The following is a 24,418-nucleotide window of genomic DNA, read 5'->3' on the forward strand; positions in this document are numbered from 1 at the left end:
TGTTGGTGCGTCGTCCACTGCTGTGACTGTGACTCATGACTGTCTGCCGCGGCCTCCAAGTAGTTTTGCCGCGGGCGAGTCGTGCTGTGCTGCTCGCTCTCGCCTTTGCTCCGCACGAAAGCGGAGGCTGTGTCTCACGATGAATTGTGCGAAATGCAAATCCGGCCGCTGACACTCACAATGTAACCGTGGCTCACGACGGTCTACGTTTCGCATCTCGGCTCATCGATCCATCACTTCAGAAGCGCACTTGCCGCCTCGCCCAATAGACCATTAATGCGCTTTTTCTGCCCCGACATTCCGACGCGCGCCAACGCTCTACGATAGGCTGAAAGTGGCTGCGGCAGGCCGCTCACGAGAGACATGAATCGCAAGCGGCGAGCACCGCACGATGAGCAGGATGAGGAGACATCGCCTACGTTCGGAGCGGTGTTGCGATCTGGCCAGCTGCGTGTTTCAGACAAGCCATCTGATAGACCAAATGTTGGGACGGGAGAGGGAGATCCGGATGTACATAGAGCCTCATGTAGGAGTGCACAAGCGCACGCAGACCCTCCAGCCGCCCACAAGACGAGCTGTCTTGCTTGTCGAGAGTCCAAGGTGCGTCTCTCAATCCCGGCGGATCAGAGGAAAGTCATGCTAACGTATCCCGAATGCGCCCTCAAAGGTGCGGTGTGTGCCACGCGCAGGACAGGTCTTGGGTGTGGGCAAATGTATGCGCTGCGAAAGGCTTAAGAAGGATTGCATCTTCAAGGAGCACAGAAGGGGGAGGAAGCCCGGTAAGGTGTGAGCTGGAGTGCACCATCTTAGAAGCGCGCCGGGTGCAGCGTGAGCTCCGTCTGATTTGCACCTCATGACCTCCACGCAGCAAGCACGTTCAGATAGACCGACGATGGCAGGCCCTCATCAAGCTTCTCGATGAGCTGGAGTCCTTAGTGAGTGTTCAGTCGCAGGACAGTCCCTTCAATCGCCACGCGCTCCGGTCTGACTTTGATACTATCTTCCTAGACTGACGCGATAGCGGATTTGGATGGAGCTGCGCTTGTCCGCTCTCTCAGGTACCAGCTGGTTTCTTCGCTCGCTGCTATGGAAAAGGATGGTACGAAGGCTCACCAAGGTTTAGGCCACGATCACAGCCCCAGTGGCGCGTCCTCACCGACAGAGCCTGCGTTCAGCATGGCGTCGACTTCGATCAATGCGAGGCGGGGCGGAGATGATGCTGGTCAGTCTTCCAGCACGGCATTGCCTCCCACTGCGACACTCCTCCAGCCACAGCCCCGCAGTGTTGAGTCTCACGGCACTCCGGCGAATGCGGCGCAAGGTCTATCACCATACGAGCACTCCATATCGCACAACTATCCCTATCCATTGCCACAGCACGCATCTCGCTCCAGGGGTCGAGGATCAGCGGCAGCTCTAGTGGAATTGGAAGACTACGAAGCACAAAGGTCTGTTCCGCGATCTGTCGACACTCTGACCAATCCCCTCAAGCTCTTGGCAAGAGCTAGCGCCGTCGTGAGAAGTGCTTCTGGAACGCTGGACGAAGATGAGGAGGTCGAAGATCAGAGGGAACTCAGTGCGAGCTTGTTGGAAGAAGATGCACGAGATAGGGACGTGTCAGGAGCGCATGGCGACGCGCGAAGTCGAGACTCGAGAGCACTCAGAGCTATGCACAGAGCCGCAGAAAATAGGATACATGACCTCTCACCTGGCTCAAAAACCACCGTGACACCAAGGCGTTCCATTCATGCATCTGCTGGCCAGCGCAAGGAAACAGTAGACGATGTGAATTGGTCTAGCTACTTTGCGCGCGGAATTTTTGCACCTGTGCGTACAAGAATACTCTTCTCTGTGAGAAAGTCGCTGCCTCACAGACACTGAAAGTCTGCATCGTCTTTCAGTTATATGACACTGGGCCAGACCTGGATCCGATCGAGCTGGGCATCATCACTGTGGATCTGGGTCAAGCCCTTGTGGCTCACTTCTGTGAGTGGCTGCAAAGGAGACTCTGGATTCGCTCGATGGTGCCTATGCCGGCTAGCGAGCAAGAGCCTAGCAATGCGTCGCTGATCCTCTTTGTATTCTGCTGCTTGCTTAGACTCGGCACACAGCTCATTCGTGCACGTCTTCGACCCACTACTAAGCACGCTCGAGTACATGCGCCGAAGAAGTTGTTTCTTGCTCACGGTCATCTGCCAGATCTCTGCCATCACATACGGTGATGACTCCGGCCAGCGACTCGATGGCCAAGGAGGTGTGCTACAGCGGCTCGTCGAACACAGGGAGTATCTGACGCCTATCATCTTGTGTGGCGGATATCGGAGCGTCGAAGCTGCTCAGGCGTGCATTGTGCTGTGAGTTGACCGGAAGCGTGAGAAGTAAGGCATCTTTGACGGAAATCTTCTGCGGCATTTAGCGCCCAGTACGCTCCTCTAGCAAGCTCGGCCACCGAAGACCAGACCTGGAGCTTGATGGGTACAGCGCGTGAGTGAAAGGTTCAAGACGCTGTGCCACCTTGTATAGCAGGGCAGCTGACCTTGCTGCCCTCTTGGCATCTCAGTACGCATGACCACTGAGGTGGGGTGAGAATTCTTGCGGAGCCCGCACCTTCATGTTCCGTAGTACCGCATGACCTGACAGCGCAGCATGCCCGCCTCGCAGATGCAATCTCAAGCTCTTTTCTTATCTGCCCGTGCCTCTCCGTCTACGACAGGAGTCCGGCGCTAGAGCAGAGAAGCATCAGCGACAGCTGCGCAACACCGAACGCTTATGGTTTACGCTTTGGCTCTTCGCGAGTCATGTTTCTTCGCAGACTGGTCAGAGACTCATGCTGTCTGATGAAGGCAGCGTCGCGGCGTCCGGAACATGGCACACTAGAGATTTTGCTCTACCACAGGACGAATGGCTCATTGCCCAGGTCGAGCTGCGCAGGATTATTGTGAGTACGTTTGGTGTTCCGCTGGTCGGTTGTGGTAGGCTGCTGAGCCAAGACAGTCGTCTGCGCATTTCACTGCAGACAAGGGCTACCGAGCGCTTCCATTCGCAGATGAAACATCTCATCGCTGAAGCGTCTTCCACGACGTCCCTCAATTCTTCGTCTGCTTTGGACTATCAGGCGGAAGCTTTCCGAAGTTCAATTCTTCAAGACTTGAGCAGGTGGGCCTCGGCTTGGCTCGGCACTCCCGAAGCGGTCCCGTCGCAAGAGTCACAGTCTCGACCTTTGCTCGATCTCGGTCATCTAGCACTAGCTCATGCAAAGCTGGTCACCTTGTCTTTGCCTCTTCTTACATGGCCTGCGTCTCCAAGGGCCTCTACGGAATCCGGCCCAAAGACTTTGCGTCTGCCACGAGCTCTCTTGCCTCACTATAGAGATGCTTGTGAAGCAGCTCAGACGTTCCTCAGCTTGCTTGTGAGCAGATGGGCAAGCCTGAAGAGGAAAGACAACGTGATGCTGGTAGATGCGCTCCACGCTTCCGTCTTGGCGATGCGTTTCGCCAGTCTCGCGCCATGCGATGAGCAGCCCTACGTTACACAGCGTGATCAGGAACGCGTCGCTGGTATGGTCCAAGAGTTGTGTCACCTGCTGCAGGCAGAGGAACGACGGGTTGGCAGGAGGTATGCCAACCTTTTGCAGAGTGTCCTCAACACCTGGAAACGCACCATCTGCTCGGTCTTATCGGAAGATTTGGCTCCCCACATGGAGGTAGCCCCTGGCCAAACGCCTAGACACCTCGAAGCCATGTCGAGCGCTTCAGGATCTAGAATCGACACGCTCTACTCTGGCCTCGCGGCTGCAGGGCCACAGCACTCGTCATCGAGCGGTCAGAGCACCACCTACAATCTCGATGGAAATCCGGACGCCTCTGCTCTCGAGAATGGCGCTTCGCTCTTCGATGCCCAATCCATCTGGTCCATACTCTTCCCCGAAGCGGTAGACGGCTCAAACCTGGACCCCTTTTTGCTATCCCTCGCCGATGCAAACGCTTCTCTGGCCGACATGAGCAGCAATCTGCCTTGAATACGGCAGTAGCTGGGTAGCGCCGGCGGTATGAGAAAACATCTTGAGGCACACATTCCTGTGTCATGCCTGCGATCGCCCCAAGCGAGACCAGTGCCTTCTTCCCCGTAGACGCCTTGTGTCCTCTTAAGAAAAATCAAAGGATGAAACAGCAGGTCAGATCGGAGCAGGTATTGCAAGCTTACATTTGCTAGACTCGCGGCTCATGCTAGAAGTGGCGCAGATGTCGAAGCACTAGCACCGAGATTCCAAGCACGGTCCCATATCAAGGCGCACAGACATGCGGAGCAAACAAGGACGTAGCATCAATGAGAGCCGTTGACTCCGTTGGTGTAAGCTGCAACATCCGCTCTAGGGTAAGCCGTCGGCAGCTCGCTGTTCTTCTCCATCGCAATTTGAAGAGCAATCAGTTTGCCTCCGTAGCGAGCTGCTTGTATCTCGGCACCGGTGAACCACACTGGGCGCAAACGTCGTGGTCAGCATGTGGAAATGATGCGCTGCATCGCTCCATCTTGTACTCACGAGCAGGATCTGTTCGTGTGGCAACGTAAACGACGTGTTGACAGGATATGGCGGCACCAGTGAGCAAGCTTCGGCATCTTGTTCGCGCGGACCCGCACTCACGTCCAGATCCGGTCCATCTGCCCGGCCACTCTCCTTCTTCATCGACGCCATGCCCTATCGCTTCCACGTCTTTCGCAGCCTCGGCATCGATGAGGCCCTTCTCCACCAGCCATTCAGGCACCGAGCCTTTGCGCGTGAAGCCGGTCGCCCATACGACCAAATCTGCCTGCAGTGAGGTGCCATCTTGGAACACCAGCGCATCCGAGTCGAAATGTGAGATGCCGGCAGGTGCAGAGTGCACCTTGACCTGATTGGGCCAGCATGGAAGGGATCACGGATGAGCTTACGCCCTGCGCCTCACGCAGAGCCAGCCGGAGCTTACCTTGCCGCTCGTAAGCAGATCAAAATCGTGGCCCTGATAGTGACCGCCATGTCGCTCGTGGGCGAAATGAGTGCTAGATGGCGCGCGATCTGTGGCTTCAGCAACCTCGTGCATCACATGCCAAGCATGCTGGAGCAACAAGTCTGGCTCGCGTCCACTCACAAGTCCTTTTCCCTCTCCACGCGGAAGCCTTTCGCTTCCAGATCCTGGAACAATGTAGGGGCGATTTGCTGCGTTCCAGCGCCAAGAACAGCTGCGGTGATGGTTCGTGTAACACCCAAGGGCATAGCGCTCCACATCAGATCGCTCATCTCGATCGGTATTTTTTCATTGTATATCTGCCCGATGATGGCTTCTTGCGCAGCGATGGGAAAGATGAAGTTCGGACCTCTTTGGACCAGGTGGACTGACGAGGCACCTGCATGATGCAATGCTGAGGAGATATCGTGGCCAGAAGCTCCAGTGCCGACGACAAGGCAACGCTTGCCGGCCCACGGCTTCGCGTCCGTAAATTCCGAGGAATGCACCGTCTCTCCTCGGAATTGCTCCCGAGCTGCGACGGTAGGAATTCTAGGTTCGGGAAGCAGGGGACCGTTGGCCATGACAATGTTCTTCGCGCAGAGTTGCCCACGTTCGCCCGTGTCGACGTCCACAAGCGAGATCACCCAAAACTTCCGAGCGTCGTCCCATTTGCCATTGTCGTAGAGAATGCCGCTGTACACTGGCAACTTGAGTGCTGAGACGACGTCATTCTGCAAGTACGTTCCGAATTGTTCCGCAGACACAAAATCAGGGTATCGTGCGGGGAATGGAGCAAAAGGGAGTGCATTGAAGGCCTGCCGCGCACGGATCAAAAGGCACGTTTCAGCGCGCGTCAGCCTTCTATGGTTCGAAGTGTTGCTTACTTTGGTGGTATGGAGGTGCAGCGCCTTGTAACGGCTTTTCCACAAATGTCCGACTTGGGCATCTTTATCGACTGCAATAGCAATCAGACCGAGTGCTCTTGCGCATGTGAGGGCGCTCAACCCAGCTGTTCCAGCGCCGACGACAAGCAGGTCAAGAGGTGCGCTCTCGCCTCCTACGGTGCTTGGTGGCAGACCTCGCGAAGCTGCATTGCCTTGCTGTACGCCGGGCAGAGGTGAGCTGCGCGCAGGATGACCCCATGGACTACACTTGAGCTCCAACAGGGCGGAGAACCAGACCCAAATCTTCCACTTTGCCTCTTCCTCTCCGCTCTGGGTCCTGATGAGTTTCAAATAGCCTCCGCATTTGGCAGCCGGATCTCGCGTGTCGAACACGAAAGGTGCGTCGATCCAAGCGACGGCAGGATTGAGTCGCTCGAATCGTGCAGGGCCCCCGACTTGGAAGGCGGCATCAGGTCCGAAATTCGCAGCGCGGCGGGCAGGGACGAGCGTCTGAAAAGCCTTTTTGATGCTCGAGCTTCTTCTAATGGTTCTCACTGAGCCCGTCAATGCAAGGTGGTCCTGCAGTGCGTAGGCGAGGAGGTGAGCAATGGTGATTGATATCCCGACTGCCCGCTTGCTCATCAACTTTGGACGCACCTTGAACCAAGCATCCTCGCCGTCGACCCATAGATTCTGAAAATCGTCTGACTGCCAATCACCTCTAACCAGACAAGCATCGAGCTGTGCTAGCACTTGCACTGCTACTGCATTGGCTTCGACACTTTCTTCGCCCTTGAAAGGTAAAGTCAGCGGAATGTTGCCGTGCAGGGAGGTGACGGGAACGCGAGCCGTCAATCGAGGCATCTTGGCAGTTTTTTAGCTAAAGCTACACGGGGGGAAAGCTCTGTCTGTCTGAATGAGGAGATGCGAAGAGCTGCGTACTAGTCTGAGGAGAGGTCTCTCGAAAGAGCGAAACACATTCTTAGCCTTCGGCATATATGCCTTTCGTAGATTTTAATCAGCAGGCCAGCCATGTATACAGGGCTCGGCATTCCCTCCGGCGACCTGCCCGATCGATCTTGATCGAATTTGCCCAACATGACGGTGGACAATCTGAATGTGAATTCGGCACAATGCCGTACCTGAGCGGTGCATGTCTGTGTGATTCGACCATGCATGGCTCCCCCGCACTCTGCACAGGCCTCGACTCTCTAGTCTTGAGCTGCTGCAGAGCAAGTTGGCGCCTTGTAGGGGTGTACTCACAACTCACTAGCTGTACGAAGCAAGGAGGGAAGCAAGGCGTTAAGAGCCGAGCAAACAACTTTCACCACAATCAAACCTTTGCTGCGCGCTCCTGCTCGCAGCAGAGTACGTACGGTGCATGCCTGCCTGCCTGCATGGGGTCTTCTCGCTGATGCGGGCTGCTGCATTCACGACGCACATTCGTGATTACCGTACTCACACTCTCGCGCAGTTTTCGGAGGCGCAAAAGCATGCAGCATGCGTGATTGCGGGGTTACTATGGAAGCGCAGCTAAGGAAACAGCCATTCGTGCATGCAGCTTCGGCAGATCCCGCTAGACTCCCCCGCTGTGCTGCGACGACAACTAGCTGTTCCCGATAGACGTCTAGCCCGTGAAACACAACAGTCTCGAGTCCTAAACAGGCCCGACGCACAAACGCCTCTCATCCTACAGTGAGCGAGTGAGCAAGACGCTACCTGCGCCTATGTAGCGTCGGGACAAGATCAGCGATGCTGCAGCAGCAGCAGCAGCAGCAAGATGCTCTTTGACCCTACTACTACTGTACTACGGTCACGGTAGTAGACTGTGCACCCTTCCATTAGCACCGCCAATTACTATCCTCTGTGCTGAACCGCATTTGTGCCCGCAGAACGGCGTACGGGCAAAAAGCAAGAAAGACGTCGTGAGCGTGGTTTCTTGGGTCACCACGCACCCGCAGTAGCATCGTTCCTTTCGTGGTCAACCCACCAATGCCGTTCCCCTCCCCCCTCCCCCACACCCCCCGCGCATTCTCACCAACATTCGTGATCAGGCAAAAAGGTTTGCACACCAACTAAACGCCCTTTCACAATTCACAGCAAGTGGACCACCCCGAAGCTGAACATGCGTGGAGAATCACCGCTTGCGATCCCGCAAGCTGGTCCAGTTCCTGACTGATCAAGAGAAGGTTGCTAGGTCGCTCGCTCACTCGGCTCGGCTCGGCTCCTGCAGGCACCATGCGCACGCAGCTCAAGCAGCTAGCTCCATGCATGGCCGTCGGAATCAAATCACTCCGCCGCTTGTGCACGGGCTCTGATGGCAAGCAGAGTCCATCCACAGCGCATGCTGATGCTGATGTTTGCAAACGCAGCGGCAAATTTCAAAGGCGCCTATTCATCACGAGAGTCGGGGCGGAGACGCATGTCCGAGTGCCGTGAACCTATGTCCCCCTGCACCAGTCCTTTTCTTTTACACATACACCCGAAGAAAGAAAAGTCGCCGACGTGAAAGGAGAAATACGCAAAACGTGGCAAGCAGAAGCGACGGTCCACGAAAGGCGGTCAGAACCCAAAACATCAAGACATCGGATTGCTTCTGTCATACGACAGACGACATCATCTACTCCTCGTCTCTCTTGCGCTTCATCTCCCTCGTCACTCGTTTTTGAGCCGAAGGATGTCTGTCCAGATCCCGCGGAACTGTGGAGATGGGACTTCTGGCAAGCTCGTTGCGCAAATCGTAGCTGTGATGGACCGATGCGCGTCAGTCAACAGCGGCTTGCTTTTGGGAAAACATGAGTTGAAAAACTTACAAGAATTCTTCGTCGTGCATCTCCAAGAATGTGATGGCCAAACCCCTCTTTCCAGCTCTGCCAGTCCTGCCGATTCTGTGAATGTACGCTTCGAACATGGTAGGGAAGCTGAAGTTGATGACCAGCGTCACATCGGGCACATCGATACCTCTTCCAGCCAAGTCCGTAGCGACCAGCACCGGACACTCTCCATTTCTCAGCGAAGCTAGAGCTTCTTCTCTTTGCGTTTGGGTTTTGCCCGAATGCAGCACGGCTGGGTTGAAACCGCTCCTTTGCAAGTCGCGAGATAGCGAATCTACGGACTGCTTTGTAGTCGAGAAGATGATGATTGGCGGCTCGAATCCACTTTGGAGGATCTGCATGAGACGTGCTCTGTGTTTGCATGGACGATGAGGGGTCAGCAACATGGCACAGTGCGTGGAAAGCAAATCAGCGATGCGACGCACTTCTTCTTGTCTTCGCCTGCAATGAACTCGACTCTTTGCTCGACGGTACCGACTGCTTGATTCGCATCACCGATGGTGATGGTTGCTGGTCTTCGTAGATAGTTGCGTGCCAGCCTCTCGACAGAAGCTGGCATGGTGGCCGAGTAGAGCACTGGGCGGAGAGGACAGAGCATTCAGCCTCTGCAAGTGTTGCGAAGACCAAGCTTACTCACTCGTGACTCTGTACTTGCCGGCCAAGTCCCCATTCGAATCACCCAAGGCAGCAGCAGGATTCTCTGCGTCTTCAGTATCAGGTTTGAGGTTGGACGCAGGCATGCTGTCGAGGATAAAGTCAAGCTCGGCTTGAAGTCCTAAACCGATGCACTTGTCCGCTTCGTCAATGACCAGGTACAGACATTGGCTGAGCACAAGCACGTGTCTCTCTATGCAGTCCTTCAACCGACCTGGCGTAGCAACGATGATTTCGGCACCATCACGAAGGTTGTAAGACTGCTCGTTCATGTCTCGTCCTCCAACGATGGAGACGACCTTGTAGCCCAAAGAGTCAGTAAACTTCTTCGTTTCTACTTCGATTTGTTGCGCCAATTCTCGAGTCGGCGCGATGACCAGAGCATAAGGGCCGAGATGTCGATTGGCCTCGGACAAGCGAGGGAGCTTGGAGATGTAGCTGAGCATGGGGATCACAAAAGACGCAGTCTTTCCGGAACCCGTCTCGGCAATGCCGATGAGGTCTCGATTTTGAAGTCCAATAGGAATAGCCTGCCGCTGAATCGGCGAGGGTTCCGCATAACCGATTTCGGCGACGGCGCGCAGGATGGGGCCAGGTATGCTCGACTCCTCCCATTTGCGCAAAGGCTTGGGTATATGGCCGCCCCTGGCAGCGATGCTGAAATCCTCCCTAAAGATACGCCAGTCCCTCTCCTTCATCTCCTCCAGCGTCTTCTCCTTCCAGTGCTTTTCTGCGAAGGCAGACTTTCCGACGCCTCGCTTAAATGGGTCCAGCCCATCCTTGGCCCTTCGCTCAGCCAGATCCATTCCAGCCGCTCTGCCCCTCACGACAGCCTGGGCATCAACACTGGTGCCATCGGCATCCAGCCCGTTGGCTACGCTCGTGTCCTCGTTGAGATCGTGGTCGAACATGAACTTTTTGTCATTCAGTTGCCTCCTCGTCTTCTTGGGGACCACGTGCTTGATGCCCAGGTACCGATCCTTGATGGATTCGGACGTTGAAGCTATGGCGTGACCATTGGCGTCCGACGGGCTTGAAAGGTGATTTGTACCATTTCCAGCAGAGGGTCCTGCCGAATGGGAGTGCAGGGCCTCTCGTCTCGCCTCTGGCGGATATCGAGCGCCCGAGAGTCCAGGCGGTGGTGCGCCACCTCGGGGTCCAGTGGGCACATGATCATATGCTGGTCTCTCATAGGCCCGCTGCTCCCGCGAATCTCTGTAATCGCGGACATCTGCACGACCATCTCTCTCCCTGCCACCTCCTCCTTCTATCCTGGCAGATCTTTCGAGCTCTTGCCTCTCTTTCTTGTCTCGAGCAACCTTCGAAGCCCTATCTGCTTCTTCCTGAGCCGCCTTTTGAGCCGCTTGAGCTTGCCTCTCCGCCTTGCTCAAGAAGCGCGGCTGTGGCGGTACAGCATAGGGGACATCAGCCATCAGAAGAAGACCCTGCTTGATTCGAAGCGAGCTAGAGCAACTCACTCTGACACCCTGCGCTTCCTTCTGCCTTTCGAGCAGCTTCTCGACCGACAAAGGTTCCTTCTTCTCACCGACAGGTCGAGACATCGTGAGCGGGAGGTGTCTTCTTCCCGGAAGAGCAAAAGTCAGGGCAAGGAGGTGATGCAGCAAGTCAGTAGACAGGACGACGCAGGAGCGGTAGTGGCAGTCAAGGTGTACAATCTTGGATGAGATTCAGCTATCAACATATCAACCTGCTGAGTTGCATCTGCATGATGATTATTCTTGATTTCTTGACATTCACGATTTACGGATCGCGCTGAGCGGTGAAGTTCAGTCACGTGATGTGCGCAAAGGTTCTCAATTCCGGAAGCGCGACGCATGCTGTAGGCCACTTAGTTCGAACTGTTTATCAACCAAACCGCGAAGTTCCACAATGAATCAAGGATTAGAAGATTGCATGGATGTGCGTGGAACGTGTGCTGTGCGATTTGAGATCCATAGAGGTCGTGGAAGCGATGACATGTATGGTGTGGGATGTGGAGAAAGCGATATCTTGCGAGTGGGCCGCGTGTCTGTCTCTATGCGGTCCACCGCGTCAGGTCCAGTACGGTCGTAGTCTGTGTTGGGGATGGAAATAGGTGAGAGGGAAAAGGGAGGAAGTGTAGTGCTGGAGAGATGTTCGCGCAGCTATTTCTATAAAAGATGCAGAGGAAGATGGCAGCGAGTTTGTGCTGAGATTGAGGACGAAGTGCAGCGTTGGAAACGATGCGCAACGAGATCAGAAGGAGAACAGTCCGCCTCCTCGGATCTTGCGGCCACCAAAGACGTACGCCAGCATGGTAGCAGCGAATAGGCCAACCGTAAGACCGATGGCCACCTCTACGAGGCTCTGCGCAACGTCGAAGCCCGAGTTGAAGTTGCTCGTGGCGCTGCTTCCCGTGCCAGATCTGGCAAAGTTGAGCAGACCACCGTTGGAGAGACCAGAAGGAAGCTGGTAGAGGATACCGGGGACACTGACGACGAAAGCTCTGCCGTCAAAGATTCTTCCGTAAATATTCGCTAGCACTCCGACGCATAGGCTTCCCAGTGCGGAAGTGATGTCCTGTCGACCAGTCAAGGCTCCAGCTGTGCTCGAGAAGTGGTTGACTGCCCATCCTGCGCAAGCAATCAACACCATCACTGGAAATTCTTTTCGATTCACCTTGACCTGATTACGCATCGACAACGCGGTGGCATAACCGGGCACTGTGAGGAAGCCCCATGCCAAGGGCACCGTTTCTCTCCACCAAACGTTGGGGGGATGGACGGCCGGATCTGTGCAATTGAGGTACTGGATCGTACTGTCGCCTGACCCGCTGAAGAGAAGCCAGAAAGAGGATCCGATGCTGATTCCAAATCCGAGGAAGAGACTGTAGATGATGGCGTAGACGAGGCGGACTGACCCAGCGATCAAGTTCTTGCTCTGCAGCTCGAGTGATCCACTGAGGACGATGAAACCAGGCAAGATGAGCACGATGGATCCCGAGACCACCGCCGCGTAGCAAAAGTACTGTGTCGATGCGAGGGCAGAAGCGACGAAGGAGTTGATGGCAGCAAAGACGATTTCGAATACGTTGCTAAAGAGTTCTGTGGTGATGACGCTCTGGCAGTAGACGAGGAACATGCCGAGCGGAAAGGCGACCAAAGCATCGATAAAGCTTCCGTTGAACCCCATGCTTCCAACGCAGATGAAAGATGAGCAAAAGCCGCCAATGAAAACCATGGGCCACATGCCAATGACGGGTTTCCGTCTCATCAATTCGTCTAACTGCGAACTCGCTTCCTCGACGCCAATCTTGTCGTGAATCACGTTCCAGTAGATCGAGTGCATGTCGGTCAGCTTGGTCAAGTCCAGACCACCCGCCTGCTTGATGAACTTGGTTTCGGAGGTGTGCGTAGCATCATCGCCAAAGGCGAGCAGCATCAGATTGGGCAGGTAGATGCAGCGGGCGTTGATCTCGAGCACACGCGCTGTCTGCTGAATTTGCGTCTCGATGCGATGTGTAGGTGCTCCGAACATCATCAAGGCTCGGGCGAGCTTCAAGAGGAACTCTTGCCGTTGCAGGATCGCAGCAACGTGCATCGTGATCTGAAAAGGTGGAATTGCTGGGTCAATAACGAGCCCTTTTTCAATCAGAAGGAGATTCCACTCACGAAGATCTCTTCCTTCTTGCGCTTATCTTTGGCCCTCTTTTTTAACTTGCGCTGCCATTCCAGTTTCTGCAATTTGTCATCCATCTCTGGATCAGCGTGGCCAAAGTAATCTCCTCCGGAGTCTGCCGTGTACACATCTGGAGTGTTGACGTTGCTTCGCCAGCCATGCTTCCCGTAGAGGTGCGAGCTGAATTGACTCAGAGAGCTGCCTTTGCGATGAGCGTTGCCACCGACCGTAGCGTCCGTGTTTCTCCGCGCAGGACCAAGGAGAACACTTGCAGGTCTGCTGGTAGTCTTGTGAGGGCTAGCTGCGCCATCCTGCGGCGACGCAGCAGCCGTTTCGCTGCTATCATTGGGATGAGGCGAAGAGCTGACGCTGGTGCCTATGCCGGGTAGATGAGGTGTGCCCGGTGCGGATCGTCGAGGACGAGGCGCAGCATCAGCTACGATCTCTGCAGTCTTGCGCAGCGTCTTTTCATTCATCTCTGGAAGTAGGTATCTATCCAAAGTATAGCCGGGACGCTTGGGATTGGGACCGAGTTGCGCGTGCCAAGGACTGACTGCACCGATCAGGTTACCGGTGACAGCAACCAGGCCTCCAATCGTGCCGGCGTTGGATCTCGCAGCCTTCGGCCTGTCGTCGACAGCATCATCGATTCCCGATTCTCGCGCTGCGACCTGAGCTACCTTCTTTGTCGCGCCAGCAATCTTGGCGGTACCTTCTGCAACGAATGCGCCGGCCAAGGCAGCAGGGCCCGGACTATTGGCACCGCCAGTGTTTTCCGCAGACCAATAGCTTCGACGTCGCGCTTTGGATCTAGCATCCGCGGGCACCGGCCCGATGCTAGACGCGGTAGCGGCAGTCTCGCGAGCTAGCTCGGCAGCGACCAGGTCAGACAGGTTCGCAGGAGCGCCTGCGCCACCCCGGACCCCGCTGACGGGAGGGGTAGACAGAGGCGAAGTTGCCCGAGATTCCGCCAGCTCCTTTTGTTTCCGTGCGGCTTCGCGTTGTTGCTGCTCGTAGAGCCGCAGCAAATTGCCGAGGACACCTCCTGCAGCGACTGGTCTCGCGTCCAGATTCGCGGCCGTGTCAAGCGCATCCGGTGTGCTCGCCTCGGAGTCAAGGTGTTTGCGACTCATGGTGGGCATACGGCCAAGACCTGCCGCGGCCGCTCCTCCTGGCATACCGTCGCTTTCTACGCTCTGACCAGTCATCAAGCGGTGAGCCTTGACCAGACGGGCTGCTTCACGTTCAAAGCGTGTGGGCCTGTGGCGGGGGCCTGAATGCGTGCCGGTAGAGGTAGTGACGGGAACACTTTTTCTATTCGTGGGGCCGCCAGCCTCGTCGTTCCCAACGTCCGCCCTGGTAGTGGGCAAGCCCTTCTCATCACCCTCTTCGTCCTCGGCAGGCTTGCGCAGGATAGCTCGGAGTCGAGCCCATCCTTTTGGCTGCTCTTCCTGCTCGTCCTCGCGCTTCTGCTGCTGCGTCTTGCGGCGACGTGGCCGGGACGGCATGCCGTCCGTCTCTCCTGGAATCACATCGATATGGTCCAGATCGCTATCGGCGGCCGGATCGTAGCTACCGGTGTCGCTAGTGCCGCTGGCCCATTCGACGCCAGGAGTGGAAGCCCCGCTCATGCTGGCGCTAATATCGTAGTCGGGAGTGTCTGCTCGACGTGCCGCGTGCCTCCGTGAGAAGGCAGCGCGGCCACCATCCTCCGAGACGGGGGCCAGACGAGCGCTGCTTGGCTCCACCACTTCTGGGACGTTGGACTCGTGCCGTTGCAACTCTCGCTGCAGCTCCAAGAAAGCTCTGGAATCCAAGCCCCGCTCATCGAGGCCCTTGGCACCAGTGAGCGACAGAGCGGGCACGTTAGCACTAGCAGGCGCGCCGAGGTGATTGCTGGGAGCGCTTATCTCGGGTTGCGCGTTGAAGTATTGGGCTGCGGCGACATTGTTAGGCTGCATCGGATCTTCGCCTGCGCTCTCAGCGACTGGTGGAGCTGAGCCGGGCGCATTCGGAGCAGCAGCGGCATCCGCACTCATTTCTGCAAGGCGAGAGGACAACTGTAAAGGACCGGGATGAAAAGCACGATTGACGCTTCCAGGCGTGGGAGGTTGATTGCGTGCTCTCAGAGTCACAGTGGCACCACCTTGACCTGCATGTACGCGCCTCTGAGCAGATCTTGAGGCGGCTTGAGCAGCAGCAAAAGCAGAGGCTGTTTGTTGAGCTGGTGCAGAGGTGGCTTCGATACCAGAGCTAGGGGCCGAAGTGTGGAGAATGCCGCCCCTTGCGATGGAGGCGGTGTTGCCATCCCAATGCACGCGGCCTCGCCTCGCCGAAGTAGCGGAGATGGGCGGGTGCTCGGTGGAAGGGGACTGGTTGCTGGAAGCTGGTCGGGTGTGAGGAGCCGTGCCCGTCGCCAACCTGAGTTCAGGAGACTCGCCGCGAGACGCGGCATTGTCTAGATGACTCATGATTGTGCCAAAGATCAAACAAGAGCAAGTAGCCTTGCGTCAGGAGGTGGCAGGCAAGAGCAAGACGCCCCTGTTGTTTCGCACGAGGGAGAGCAGTGGCTGAGCGATCTGCCCCGAACACAGGGGCAGCTCAGCTCAGTGGCTGGTGCTCGAGGTGGTCTTGGACGCCCTGGAATAGGTCAGGCAAGGAAGGCGGTCCGAGGCAAGCTGTGTGTATTCCAATCTCTATGGGCGAGCGTAGAGCCTGGAGAAGCTCGATCTAGTGAGGCTTTCTATGATGCGCAGATGCGCGTGCACGTCGAGCAAGATTGCTGGAGTTGCTTTGGAAAGGTCGAGAAGTTGTGGAGGTTGTTCGTGATCGTGTATCTCTCTAAAGGTGAGGAGGGGTGAGCTTGGAGGAGGTCAAAGCTGTGATGGCGGCCGCATACGCTTGCGGGATCTTTGATCGACGGGCTGAACGAGGGGTACGAGGTACGCTGCGCGACATTTGGGAGTCGCGATTTGAATGTCACAAAGTTCGAACTCGCGACTGATGACTTTGTTGAAAGAAGCACAAAATGAGGGCTCGTCACCCTTGGTGAGCTTGCACCGCCAACGGGCCCACGGGGGGGCGTGGCGCATGCATGCCACATGATGCTGCTACACAGCTTCACGGCAGCCAATTCCGGTCCCGAAGCCGCGCGTTCAAAGCAAAATCGTCAAATGATCTATACCCGCGCGGACATGGTTATAGGGCCTGCTGCCTGCCTTGGACACCGAAGTCCGAATGTCTTCAATTCACAACTTCAATAACATGCTGTCCCGTTTCCTCTAATCTCGCTTCGAAATGACACATTCAAGATTCTTGATTCAGATTATGTTCAAAATTCGAGGGTGCGCGTTGGCTACTTTGACGATCGCTGCTGCTGCTGCATGTCTGTCAACGTAAATCGCCGCAAGCGCGCGCTGCCGGGTTCGGCAATCTGAATCAAATCCTCGAATGCACAGGATGGGAAAGGCAGCTGAGCAGTCAAAGCAGTCATGCAGAGAGTCAGTGTGTGCATCAGCTGTGCTGACTGGTTGCATGCGCGGGCAAGCCACTTGCGACAGGCAAAGAGCGCCAAGAAGGCAGCTCGATCGATCGATCTGCTGCTGCTGCTGCTGCTGCTGTTGATGCGTGCCCCCTAATCTTTCTTCTGCCAACGGCCGAACGCAGCAGCAGCTATCGTACCCGGTACACGAGGGGCGCAGCGCAAACGGTCGGTCATGGTAGAGCCGAGCCGGTGTCCGTGACTTGATGCCAACCCTCATCAGCAGTCGCAGTCCCTCTTGCGCCGAAAGGCACGATCGATCGAGATAAGCACACGATTTGAATCGTGAATGACAAGCAGCGGCAGACACGCGCGGCACGACTGAGTGCAAGCAAGGTTCAAAGCGGGAAGCCCAGCCCAGCCCGCTTTCGACAGAAAACTCGACGATCGTGGTGTTGAGCCTCTGCCAACGGATAGGGTGTGAGTATTCTTGATTGTATGTGGGGCTATATAGGGGCCCGCCAAACCGATTCGATGAGCAGTCATTAGGCACGCCAGCGCCGCCAAGGACGGTTTCTTTCTCGATCCCGCTCGAGCTGTTTGTTCATCGCACTTGGAGTCTGATCGGTGAACACTCGTAAAGGTGCGCTGCAAGAGCAAAAGGCAGCTAGCTGCACCATCTCGAAGTACTTTAAGAACAACTCTGTTTGATGCTGCGCTGGCCGAGCAGAAGCATTCAAGATTTTTGTTTGCATGACCCTGATGCGGCAAGCCTGTCTTCAACGCGAGCTGACATGTAGCCGCCGGCGTAGCGCACCGTCGGAACAATTGACAAAGAGTCAAAGTTACTTACTACTCACTGACTGCATAGCGCCATGCCTCGGCTCAACTTTGCCCTACCTCAAGAGCACCTGAACCCGGGCCATGTCCATCCACCTAGCTGTGCGGGTATAGGCGGGCGTGACCTTACCCCCGCGTCCGTCAGGCAAGCCCACAATCCGCTCCCCCACAATCCGCTCCCCCCTCATCCACCGGCCCCTCATCCCATCCCATCCCCCCTTCACACCAATCTGCGACGATCAGACTCCGAAAACTTCTAATCATCCCATTCCTAGCGACTCGACGATCCAGTTGCGCAATGTGGGGGCGTAGCATGTGGCTCCCGCACGCAATCATCTCCCTCCAAACGGCTCGAGGACCAGGTTCAACTCCACCTTTAGCTTCCCGCCTCCCCCCCCGCACCGAGCGTCTAGCGCCAAACAAAGCGTCCTCAAGAAAGTTGAGGCACATGACACCGCAACGCTTTACGTAAAGCGTCCATTCTGCGCCTGGCTAGGCTTGATCATTCGCCCAACCCTAAGAGCTGACGTTGAGCGTTGAGCGTTGCGCGTTCAACACCCCCCGTGACCGTCCGTATAGTGCACTTAGCGCGCGCAACACCCACACCAATTAAGCGGCCAAAAAAGGTGTTGCGCGCGCGCTGCTTAGCGCGTATTGCCCCGCCGTACGCGTGAACAAAGAAAGGTCTATATCAACCCGTTGTGCTACAATCTTGTCACGCTATGACGATCGATGAGCCAATCCATCCCCACACGCGAGCTGTACCATCAACTTTCCGCTACGAAGCGCAGCAGGGCAGAGAATTCGCTGGATTGACACGCAAAATACAAGGAAGGCGCTACTCCGTCCGCGCTTGGATACTGAACATTTGATTCACCATGCTTCCGCCCGGCTTCGCAAGCGTGACGAGAGCAAACCAAAGTTCTCCGAACCTGTGGGCAACATCAGACTGATGTGCGGCAGCGCTTGCAGCGGCCGATGAGTTGGATTATGGGTTGGATGCCTCGCCGCTTCTCCTCCATCCGATGGCATCAGAGCGGCGATAAAGAAAGGTTTGATGCTAAAGAGAAGGAGCAGGACTCGTCGATGATGCCGTCGTGTAGTCACTGCATGCCGGCGCAGAGAACACATAGGTCGATTGCAGGGAGCCTGGATGATTTGATCCCACCACCGATCTTCTGACCGCACTAACCCGGCACTTTCAAGTCTTCTCGACCTGCTGCAACTCGATATGCGCGCGGCAAAAGATTGTTCGCAGAAGGAGAATCTCTGTTGCGCAGTCGCAATCTCGCAGCTGACATCGCGCAGCTGTACTAACATCCAGCACGCACTCTGCCCCCACCTATCTTGGTCCAAAATCGATGCAGAGCCTGCCCGCAAAGGCGTCCCAAGTCTTCAGCCATTCCGGCGTGACTTCGCTAGCTGTCTGTCCGACACTGTAGCTGCCGCAATTGGCAAGCGCTTGAAAAGCCGTATCCCTAGCAGGTCCGCTGGTCCGACTGAGCGCATAAGCGATCCGTCTCGTATCGTCGTCGATGCCATCTCTTTGGAATATCAACTCGAGCTGAAAGAGAAAGTCGTGAAGCGTCGATGGGTCCGATTGCCATGCTGTTGGTGGCTCTCTGGGCGGCATCAGGGACATGTACGTCCTCATCGCTGTGGTGACCCTCTGTACCGCATCGAGCAGTGGGTCCGTCGCCTCTGCATCGAAACGCGCGGACAGTTCAGCAGCCAGAGGCGTGAGCCAAGCTACAGAGAGCTCGAGTCACGCAGCTGCCATTACTCACCAGCAATGGCATTGCGAAGCTCCATCTGCGTGATCTTCCTTCTGAAGCCAGCCGAATCGGGCTCCGGAGGGGCGGTTGCGGGCCTTCCCCATCCATTAGCCACCTGAGCAGAGAAGGGCTGCTGCTGATACACCCTCTGCTGATCGGCAAACGAAAGCGATGCGCCTGCGCCGCCAGCACCTTGCTGCGGCGGATGAGTTGCAGTCGGAGGTGGTGGAATAAGGCTGGTAGACGACTGGGACGCCGCGGCACCGCTCGGTGCCTGAAATGATGGTTGGGATAGTAGGAGCACGAGTGGCCGCATGTGATGAGCAGCATCAGATGGGATTCCAGGTGCAAGGGTAGCAGTAGTAGAGCGAGTCATTGTGTTTGGATGGGGTGAGATCAGGCGAGTCAGCGGAGCGCATCGAAGAAGTTGTGAGAGATGCATGCAAAGCGAGTGATGGAGGTTCGAAATGGTCTGTGTGCGCACACGTGCTGAGCCCTTAATAAGACTGCATCCAGCACCATCCATCCAACTTTTCTCGATCGACTATACTTGATGTTCAGCAATCTCTATCACTCACCGCGGCGCCACGTCCAAAGATGCTGGCGTACAGATTGGGCGAACGGTGGCCGGGGGTATCAAGACCGAAGTGCGCGTAGTCTGTAGTCAGACTCGTGAGCGCTCTATGTGCAGCTGATCACGCGGTCGATCGGCTGTGAGTTGGCGTTCAGGTACCGCTATCATATGGCGTTGGCCGGGCGTACTTCAGAGCGCGTGGTGGTGCTCCATGCAGACCTCCACTTCCAACAGCGAGACTCTGGCCAAAGATTCTCGCAGATCGAGATGCGGATCGCTGCTGTCCTAGCGAGGGCGTAGTTAGATACAGGCGTCGACCTATCGTGGGCAAGTATACTTGTGCGAAGTGATGAGTTTGAGTGGTGAATGTGCGTCGACACTTGCCGGATAATCGTGAATCGCGTGCAGCCGAGACGCCAAGGTCAAGTTCACGTGCACGTGCAGCTCGAAATGAAGCCTCTCTGCGATTCCGGCTCTCCTTGCGAGCGCGCGCAATGTGTGAGTATCGGTAGAAAGGATGTCCTGAACAGCTGGTTACAAGGCGGTCGGAGAGTCAGCTAGAGCGAGGAGTATGTCTGTGCTCTGGCGACTCGCTCATCACGGTCCACAGCTGACGATCTTGGAGGAGGTGAAACACCAACAAGAGAATAGCTTCGCTGATGCATGGATACCGGTAATTCGAATCGTGAATTGCATTCAAGATTTGGGCGCCAAGCAATTGTGAACCTCCGTTCATTCACGTTAGTCACGATCGCTACAACACCAGCCAGGGGGGGAGGGGGGGAACTTCAGCCACAGTAGTAAGCATTTGGCTTCAAGATTCACGATTGAAATTGTTTTGGGTGGCGCATGATTGCACCGACCTCATCTAGGATCTTGTTTTCATGCAGCTGTGATGATACCACTTGACTCCTTTCTGGTATTCAAGATTACAGCCACGTGGACCAGTGAACGATCTTTGATAGGTCCCCCTATCGCTGTGGCGCACATTTTGAATCTATCACGTGACCCATATGGAATCTTACTCGTGTGGACCTTGCAAGGTGTCTCGACTTGGCGTGGACTCACTTAGCGAGGAAGAGGACTAAGTTACGAGACGTATTTCCCACGAGCGTGAAGTAATGTATACACTCTTGCTACATTCTCGACGAGTCCATCGACTGGAAGAGTTGGATGGATGGACCAGCCGCCAACGGGCCATCATCATCGTAGCTCACGCCGCCTTTGGATCGATCGCGCTTTTCATGATCCTCCGCCCCATGCAGCAGCTATAAGATTCACGATTCGAGATTCAAATTCATCAAGATTTCGCGGCAGAGAGTTTGGTGAGCAAGCAGAGGTGACGCAGCGCTGCAGCTGCAAGCGTGAACATTCAAGATCATACGCTGCGATGTATGCGACAAGGTCACGCAGCCAGCAGCAGCAGCAGCATGCATGCATGCAGTATGCGCGCATGCTGCTGTGGTTATGCATAAGACGCCTGACGCACATCATGCCCGCCGTTTCGGTTGGCGCCCCCGCGCAGCAACGCCGCTGCTGATACAGTATACGATCGCGCGCGATGATGCTCTGCCGTCTGCGTGCACGGATCAGCTTGAAATTCTATACCCGCATGCTGCTGTGCTGTGTGGGGGGAGACTCCAAGCATATCTGTCGCCTATGATGGCGACCGCTGCTGCTGCTGCTGCTGGACACCAAGACAGCCAAACGTAGGCGAAACTGTGCGAGTCGTGAGTTTTGCATCCAGGCCTGACCTTGCCAGCTGTGGAGAAATTGTGCGTTTGGCTCCGTGCCCAGACCTGACATTCTTCACCATCATCACTCGGTATCCTTTGCACTGTCCCATAGCTGCAAAGATCTGGTACCGTCTTGTCTCTTTCTGCACTCAATACTGCAGAGCGGCATCTACCTCACAAATCCCTCTTCTCAGCTCACCGAGAACAGGTGCGTGCTTGCCAGCCCTGTTCCCGTGTATGCCCTCACTTGAGAACTGACTCCTCCTTCCCGCCGCAGTATGAGCACCAAACACGTCTTCCCTACGGCCGTCGGCCTCGTCGAGAAGGCAGAGCGCGGAGCCATTGCCCTCAACCCTGCTTTGCGATTGTGAGTCCGTAAAGCGGGTGAAAGTCCTGCACGGTACTGCAAGCTTGAGCTAATGCTCGCACGGACTCGATATTCAGCTACGCCCCCCACAAGGTTATTTATGACTGCACTCACAGCAACGAGAAAGTTGCCATCATCTCTGGCGGTGGTGCTGGTCACGAGCCTGGTCACGCAGGGGTCATCGGACGCGGCATGCTCACAGCTGCCATCTCCGGTGAGGTCTTCGCGTCCCCGAGCGCAAGCCAGATCTGCTCTGGTCTTGATCTGGCCAACACAGACGCGGGTGTCATCATTGTCGTCAACAATGTGAGTGAAGCGGACATCAAAACGCATTCGCGAATGCCATTTTGACAGGCTTTCCACACGCACGCTCAGTACACTGGTGATTGCTTGAATTTTGGCCTTGCCGCCGAGAAAGCGCGCGCTGCTCTCGCCTACTCTGGCAACAAGAAGAGCGGAGGTGTCGAGCTTGTCATCATTGGTGATGACGTTGCAGTCGGCCGCAAGAAGGGAGGTCTTGTAGGACGTCGTGGACTTGGAGGCAACATCTTCACCTGCAAGATTCTCGGTGCAGGGTCCGAAAAGGGTCTCAATGTCTCCCAGCTCAAGAAGCTCGGTGACAGCACGATTGCAAATACCGTGACTGTGGGTATGTCTCTAGACCACTGCCACGTCCCTGGTCGACCCAAAGACCCCGCCGAGTGGGGTGCTCTGCCCCAAGAGGCTTGCGAGATCGGTCTCGGAATCCACAACGAGCCCGGATTCAAGCGCTTGGACAGGGTCCCTGACCCAGACAGTCTGATCGAGGAGATGCTGTCGTACCTCTTGAACCCCAACGACCCCGACCGTCACTACCTCGACTTTGACAAGGATGACGCACCGGTCCTCTTCATCAACAATCTTGGTGGTATGAGCCAGCTCGAGATGAACGCAATTACGGACGTGACTATTACGCACCTGGGTGAGTTGTGAAGCGAGACATGAATTACTTACGGCCTTAAAGGCTGACTCCCGCAATTTTCCTTTGCAGCCAAGACGTGGGGCTTGCACCCGAGCCGAGTCTTCTGTAACCAGTACATGACCTCGCTCAACGCACCGGGGTTCGGAATTTCCCTTGTCAACCACAAGAATGTCAAGAAAGAGACTGGCCAAGATATGCTCGAGCTTTTGGATGCCCCAACCGATGCTTACTCGTGGTCAGGCGTGAAGAGCGGATGGGGTTCAGCTACCGGCAAGCCGCGCGACCGCGAAGCAGAAGAGAAAGAGGCAGCAGACCACCTCGCCAAGATCCGCTCGCAAGGTGGTAGCGTTAGTGGTCTGAGCCAAGATGCAAGCCAATCCAGCGGCGGACCCTCCAACGGCAACCCCGAAGAAGTGCGCAAGGCCATCGAGGGAGCTTGCAAGTCGGCCATCGCTGCTGAACCCGATCTTACTCGATTCGACACGATTGTCGGTGATGGCGACTGCGGCGAGACGCTTGCTACTGCGTCCAATGCTGTGCTCAAGGCACTTGCTGATGGCAAAATCGACTTGAGCAACGCTGCCGGCACCTGCTTGACGACCGGCACCGTGCTCGAGAGCGCCATGGGTGGTACCAGCGGAGCTATCTACGCGCTCTTCTTTGCCGGTCTTGTGCAAGGTCTGGTGAACGGAAGCGGCAAGAGTGGCCAGCCCGCAACGGCAGCCGATTGGGGAAATGCCGCCAAGTCTGCGCTAGAGAATTTGGGCAACTACACTCCTGCACGTCCTGGCGACAGAACTCTGGTCGATGCCCTAACTCCCTTGTGCTTGTCGTTGGGCGAAGGCAAGAGCTTGACTCAGGCTGCCGCCGACGCCAAAGCTGGAGCTGAGGCCACCAAGACGATGACGGCTCGTCTGGGCAGAGCCACGTACGTTGGTGGAACGGAGAACAATGCCGGCATGCCACCTGACCCTGGAGCGTGGGGGGTTTGGGCCCTCGCTGATGGTCTCGCCAAGGCCCTCAATTAAGGGCATTGGGACCGTCCTGACCTGCTCAGCAGTGATGTGAGCGCAAGATTCACCTAGATCGCAAAGAAATCCAATCATAGTCAACATGCCACACTTTGCGCGTCTCTGCTATTGACATGTCCTTCGGCGCTCCAATCGTCAATTGGCACTTGAGTGACGTTGCTTGATTACCTATACATGGCCGTGATGTGGTGTGATAGCAGGGCAGTCAGAGTGCGGCAAAGGCGAGGAGCGCTTGCGCGCGCTAAGCCCGCAGAAACGCGAACCCCCGATCCCTGCCCCTGCACGATGAGGCTGTGCAGCAGCGAACTTGAGGGTTGGACTGCGCGTTTGCTGAGCATGCGTGAGCGTGATCAAGCTTTGAATGGTGAATCACGGATGAGTTCGAGGACTCGTGCTCGCATTCATGATTGAGTAGAGGGCAAATTGCAAGGAAGTACGCATTTGCGGGCAGCATTGAATTCGACCAACGTTCACTCTCTTTGATTCGCGATCCCTCCTTTTGGCACTTCAAGCGCTCCTTATTCCAGTAGCAGTTGTATGCAGCTGCTGGCCCAACCTGCGTTCATCATCCACGTCGAGGAAAGGAACGAACGACGCGCACGTCAACTGCCTCTTGCCAGCACTACGTCAAATTCGTGC

General features: G+C 56.0%; 5 protein-coding genes across 5 annotated transcripts; 2 read left to right on the plus strand and 3 right to left on the minus strand.

The window, feature by feature from the left end:
• Positions 1-115: 115 nt before the first annotated feature.
• IE81DRAFT_222867 (hypothetical protein) lies at positions 116-4,172 on the plus strand. Its single transcript, XM_025511063.1, has 10 exons — positions 116-600; positions 668-786; positions 869-935; positions 1,009-1,827; positions 1,902-1,986; positions 2,099-2,354; positions 2,417-2,484; positions 2,561-2,582; positions 2,662-2,938; positions 3,017-4,172. The coding sequence occupies exons 1-10, from the start codon at positions 364-366 to the stop codon at positions 4,016-4,018; spliced, it is 2,952 nt and encodes a 983-aa protein (XP_025367542.1). The 5' UTR covers positions 116-363; the 3' UTR covers positions 4,019-4,172.
• A 149-nt stretch (positions 4,173-4,321) lies between these two features.
• Positions 4,322-6,867, minus strand: IE81DRAFT_368325 (FAD/NAD(P)-binding domain-containing protein; the record flags this gene model as incomplete). The annotated part of the gene is made up of 7 exons (XM_025517138.1): positions 6,527-6,867; positions 5,870-6,448; positions 5,127-5,800; positions 4,965-5,037; positions 4,643-4,889; positions 4,541-4,549; positions 4,322-4,475 (listed from the first exon to the last, which is right to left on the minus strand). The coding sequence occupies exons 1-7, from the start codon at positions 6,731-6,733 to the stop codon at positions 4,324-4,326; spliced, it is 1,941 nt and encodes a 646-aa protein (XP_025367543.1). The 5' UTR covers positions 6,734-6,867.
• A 1,580-nt stretch (positions 6,868-8,447) lies between these two features.
• IE81DRAFT_325614 (putative U5 snRNP 100 kd protein) lies at positions 8,448-11,044 on the minus strand. The gene is made up of 5 exons (XM_025514576.1): positions 10,836-11,044; positions 9,341-10,757; positions 9,129-9,279; positions 8,683-9,054; positions 8,448-8,613 (listed from the first exon to the last, which is right to left on the minus strand). The coding sequence occupies exons 1-5, from the start codon at positions 10,917-10,919 to the stop codon at positions 8,490-8,492; spliced, it is 2,148 nt and encodes a 715-aa protein (XP_025367544.1). The 5' UTR covers positions 10,920-11,044; the 3' UTR covers positions 8,448-8,489.
• A 467-nt stretch (positions 11,045-11,511) lies between these two features.
• Positions 11,512-15,621, minus strand: IE81DRAFT_222964 (DUF1212-domain-containing protein). Its single transcript, XM_025511064.1, has 2 exons — positions 13,008-15,621; positions 11,512-12,942 (listed from the first exon to the last, which is right to left on the minus strand). Exons 1-2 carry the CDS (start codon positions 15,483-15,485, stop codon positions 11,593-11,595), a joined length of 3,828 nt encoding a protein of 1,275 aa, XP_025367545.1. The 5' UTR covers positions 15,486-15,621; the 3' UTR covers positions 11,512-11,592.
• Positions 15,622-21,395: 5,774 nt separating this feature from the next.
• On the plus strand, positions 21,396-23,924 carry IE81DRAFT_325618 (putative DAK2-dihydroxyacetone kinase). The gene is made up of 5 exons (XM_025514577.1): positions 21,396-21,628; positions 21,698-21,787; positions 21,865-22,093; positions 22,163-22,748; positions 22,818-23,924. Exons 2-5 carry the CDS (start codon positions 21,699-21,701, stop codon positions 23,774-23,776), a joined length of 1,863 nt encoding a protein of 620 aa, XP_025367546.1. The 5' UTR covers positions 21,396-21,628; position 21,698; the 3' UTR covers positions 23,777-23,924.
• Positions 23,925-24,418: the final 494 nt, after the last annotated feature.

This window comes from Ceraceosorus guamensis (assembly GCF_003144195.1).
Source record: "Ceraceosorus guamensis strain MCA 4658 unplaced genomic scaffold IE81scaffold_69, whole genome shotgun sequence".
NCBI lineage: Eukaryota > Fungi > Basidiomycota > Exobasidiomycetes > Ceraceosorales > Ceraceosoraceae > Ceraceosorus > Ceraceosorus guamensis.